Source organism: Mastomys coucha, unplaced genomic scaffold (genome assembly GCF_008632895.1).
Source record: "Mastomys coucha isolate ucsf_1 unplaced genomic scaffold, UCSF_Mcou_1 pScaffold22, whole genome shotgun sequence".
NCBI lineage: Eukaryota > Metazoa > Chordata > Mammalia > Rodentia > Muridae > Mastomys > Mastomys coucha.
Window position 1 is genome coordinate 118,137,081 of NW_022196905.1, and position 4,354 is coordinate 118,141,434.

The 4,354-nt window shown below is 40.6% G+C and overlaps 1 protein-coding gene across 10 annotated transcripts in view; it reads right to left on the reverse strand.

The window, feature by feature from the left end:
* Sbno1 (strawberry notch homolog 1) overlaps window positions 1-4,354 on the reverse strand; it is a 62,815-nt gene that overhangs the window by 20,256 nt on the left and 38,205 nt on the right. For 9 of the 10 annotated variants that reach the window (XM_031337936.1, XM_031337942.1, XM_031337937.1 and 6 more), the window contains 5 exons: window positions 4,218-4,354; window positions 3,340-3,452; window positions 3,115-3,186; window positions 2,652-2,751; window positions 401-475 (listed from right to left, as the gene is read on the reverse strand). In XM_031337936.1, coding sequence (XP_031193796.1) covers window positions 401-475; window positions 2,652-2,751; window positions 3,115-3,186; window positions 3,340-3,452; window positions 4,218-4,354 — 497 coding nt within the window. The remainder of the gene's footprint in view (window positions 1-400; window positions 476-2,651; window positions 2,752-3,114; window positions 3,187-3,339; window positions 3,453-4,217) is intronic. The other variant, XM_031337944.1, reaches the window with a different exon arrangement.

The following is a 4,354-nucleotide window of genomic DNA, read 5'->3' on the forward strand; positions in this document are numbered from 1 at the left end:
AAAAAAAAAAAAAGAAGAAGAAGAAGAAAAAGATATTCTATAGTGGGAGAGGGGGCAGACAAAAGAAACTCACCCAGAACCTCAAGGGCCTAGAGTAGCCAGTACAGTCATAGAAACAGACTCCGTCTCAAAACCAAAGTGGAAGGAAAGAACCAGATTTCCCCAAAGTCATCTATATGAGTTGAGGCTTCTTTTTTTTTTGTTTTTTTGGTTTTCCGAGACAGGGTTTCTCTGTGTAGCCCTGGCTGTCCTGGAACTCACTCTGGAGACCAGGCTGGCCTAGAACTCAGAAATCCACCTGCCTCTGCCTCCCAAGTGTGAGCTGAGGCTTCTTTAGTGTACAATAGCATAAGGAAGACTCTACTAATCCAAGTTACATGCACATACAGTGTGACATTACCTTTATCAAGAGTAAGAATTCCTGAGCGATCTTCTACATTAATCAAGCCCACTCCTATTAGTCCTTGCCGAACATCTGTAAGAAAAAAATATTATGAAAAATCTTCAGAATCCAAATAACTCAATGAGCTGTTAATCTAGAATGAAGATTTAACATAGCTGGAGAGATAGATGGCTCAGCAATCAAGAATACTGGATACTCTTCCAAAGGACCAGGCAGGGCTCAATTCAGTACCTCAGGATCTGAACACCTTCACACAAACATACATTCAGGCAAAACACTAATACACATGAAATAAAAATGAATTAACCTATATATCTTGCTTTATTCCAAACACCTGAAATGAAATGGTAACCAATGTACCCAAACTCTATCCAATCCAAAACCCTGAACCACTAAACTTTACATTGACTGCCCGGTTCTTTGTTTTGTGGTGTTTTTGGAAGTCCTGGAGATTGAACTCCAGGCTCTTATCACTAAAATTTCCACTAGCCTTTATCAAAACAGCACTTAAGAGATTGAGGCAGGCTGGGCGGTGGTGGCACAAGCCTTTAATCCCAGCACTTGGGAGGCAGAAGCAGTTGAATTTCTGAGTTCGAGGCCAGCCTGGTCTACAGAGTGAGTTCCAGGACAGCCAGGGCTACACAGAGAAACCCTGTCTCAAAAAATCAAAACAAAACAAAAAAACCTTATCTTTAAACAAGAACACCCTGTATATATTCTAGATCCTTTATTTAGAACACCAGACAGAACTGCAACAATTTTGCACAAGTAGGATAATAATACCTGACTATTCATTACATAAATACATCTTAATGTTTTCATTCAGGTTTTCCCTAGAACTGCAAAACACGAAAAATTGTAAATGTTGAACAAGCAGCCAACGTGCCACAGGAGACCCAGTACATCTCCCTTTGCATCCTGAGACGGTCTTGTCATGTAGCCCTGGCAGTCCTGTAACAAGGTCTGTAGAACTCACAAAGATGATGGGATTTTTATAAAAGATAGGTCTCGTGGTACACCTGAGTGCTACATATCTGGCTAAGTAGACCCAAAACCATTTTCTTTTTCCTTTTTTTTTTTTTTTAAAGATTTTATTTATTATTTCTAAGTACACTGTAGCTGTCTTCAGACACTCCAGAGGATGGTATCAGATCCCATTACTGATGGTTGTGAGCCACCATGTGGTTGCTGGGATTTGAACTCAGGACTTTTTGGAAGAACAGTTGGTGCGCTTAACCACTGAGCCATCTCTCCAGTTCTGGTTTTGTTTTTTGAGACAGAGTTTCTTTGTGTAACAGTCCTGGCTGTAGCCCTGTAGACCAGGCTGTCCTCAAACTCAGAAATCCACCTGCTTCTACTTTTCCAGTAGGAATAAAAGTATGCGCCACAAAACAAATACAAAAGGAGAAAGATATGTTATGAACCCCATGTGTTCAGCACCCATTTGATGTGTCTTAACTGTTACCTGGCTTTCACTTTAAATTTTTGTTTTGAAGATTAAGTTATTGTTATTTGTATTGTACTTTTTTCTTTTTCTTTTTTGAGACAGGGTTTCTCTGTGTAGCCCTGGCTGTCCTGGAACTCACTCTGGAGACCAGGCTGGCCTCGAACTCAGAAATCCACCTGCCTCTGCCTCCCAAGTGCTGGGATTAAAGGCGCATGCCACCACTGCCCAGCTGTACTTTTTTCACGTACAGGGTCTCACTATATAACTCTGACTCTCCTAGAACTCACTCTTGTAGAAAAGGCTGGCCTCCAACTCAGAGATCCACTTGCCTCTAGGATTAAAGGCCTGTGTCACAGTGCTAGTCTTTCAAGATTTATTTATTTATATGAGTGTTCTGCCTACATGTATGTCTGACATCACACGTGTGCAGTGTCCACAGAGGCCAGGGGATGGCTTTGGATGATAGATACCCTGGAACTAGAGTTACTGATGGTTGTGAGCCACCAACTAGGTAGGTGATGGGACCCAAACCCAGGTCTTCTCCAAGATCAACTAATGTTCCTAACTGCTGAGCTATCTCTCTATGTCCTGAGTTCACCTTTTTTTATAGACAGGGACTCACTATAGGTTGGTCCTCAAGTCATCATCTTCTTGTCTCACCACAGTGACTTCTGGGATTACTGGAATACACTACTATGCCTAGTTTGATACTGGGAATAGAAGCCAGGCCTTCACACATGCAAGGAATATAGTGTACCAAACAAATATCTTCCTTCCCAGTTGTAATGATTTTTAAGTTACCTTTAAAGAATTCTCCAGGGTAGTCTGGAGGGGGTGATACCATAGGAGAATCCAAGTTTACAATGGATTTCATAACGATTTCTAAAGCATTTCTTCCATACTATAAAAAAGAAAAAAGATCTTTTAAATAGATTCAACATTTAGGTAATTTTTTAACCACTTAAATGCTATAGACTGTAACTGTACCAAATATTAAAAAACCATGGAACTAAAAATGTTTTAGGACTGCCTATTCTGTGCCTTTTCAGACAGCAGACACTCAATACATTGATTTCTTTTATTTCTAATAACTCATCTTGATGCTTTTCCAACTATTCTAGGAGTGTATTCCAATAGGAATAAAAAAAACTGTGTGAACAAATCTATGGTATATCAAATCCTGTCTCACATGAAGATATAGAAAGCAAACCTAACAATGACAACTTTGTGTTAGTTCCACATAGTTAGAGACACTGAAATGTACCTTGTTGTCAAAGTTGAACCTGCTCAGATCTCTAGATTCTGTTGCTCTTCTGTCACCATGTGTGAGTGCCCCCTGAAAAAACACAGAACTTCTGGTCAAATCCTTATCAACCCTTCCCAGAAGTCCACTAACACAAATCATCTGTGATGCACATCTAACATCATGTGCATTTGATGCACATCATGCATCATGTGATGCATTTGAGTTTTGCAGCTCAAAACTTACCAAACTCTCAAGTCTCTTAGCAACAATAGACGCAAATCTCTGTTCTCCAGCCAGTTCCGAAATCAAAAAGACATACTCTGGAGCGGTCACTTGGTTTGACCTGTGTGTTCTTCCTGTAACAAAAATGTGAACAGCTCAACGATCATGTTCATTAGATAGAAATACACTATTCTGAGACCCTAATTTGTAGCTTTAACACTTAATAGGTAGAGACAAGGTCTCATCAAACCCAGGGTGCTTCAAATGAACTATGCAGCTTACATCAGGCCTTAAATAACCTGGTACTTCTGTGTCTACAAATCAAGTGCTAAGAGTAAAAACCTGCACATATCGACCTCGCCAAGCTAGCACCAAAAAAATATCCTCAAAAAGAAAATTAGAGATAACACAACTCTTCCCAGCTCCCCATAACAGCAGTTTAAACTCCTTGGCATCCACTCAAGGATCAGAACCTGACATAACTGTCAAAACACTGCCACCATTTGGTTAGCCAGTGTCACTACATAGCCACTTTGGATGTCACTTTGGAACACCAGGTCACACGAAGAGTAATGTACCCCACGTGTAGCTATTACAAGCTGAAACGGCTGTGGAAATAGTGGGCTGCTGTGAAAGAACCACATAGTGAAATCTACAATTAAGATACTTCCAAGGAACCCCTTCCTGGATGGCTAGGACCCCTTTGCAACTCTAGCAGAGATCTCAATACCATTTGAAAACAGGCAAAAAGGATTTCATCATTCACTGCACATCACAGTATACAAAGAACACACTTCCAGTATAGAATCTGAGTGTCTATAAGCTCCTGGTATCTCATATAGACAGACTCCCAGAAACTCTCATCGATCCTCCCAGTGGGATCCACTGGAGACACTTACCAAATTGCTGAATCGCCCTATCAGCACTCCAGGGTAATTCTAAAGTCATGTGAACTCTTCGCCTTTGATTTTTAGCTCTCCGATCTGCTTGTAATGAAATACCTGAGCTGGCAGCTTCTGAGATAATAGCAATATTC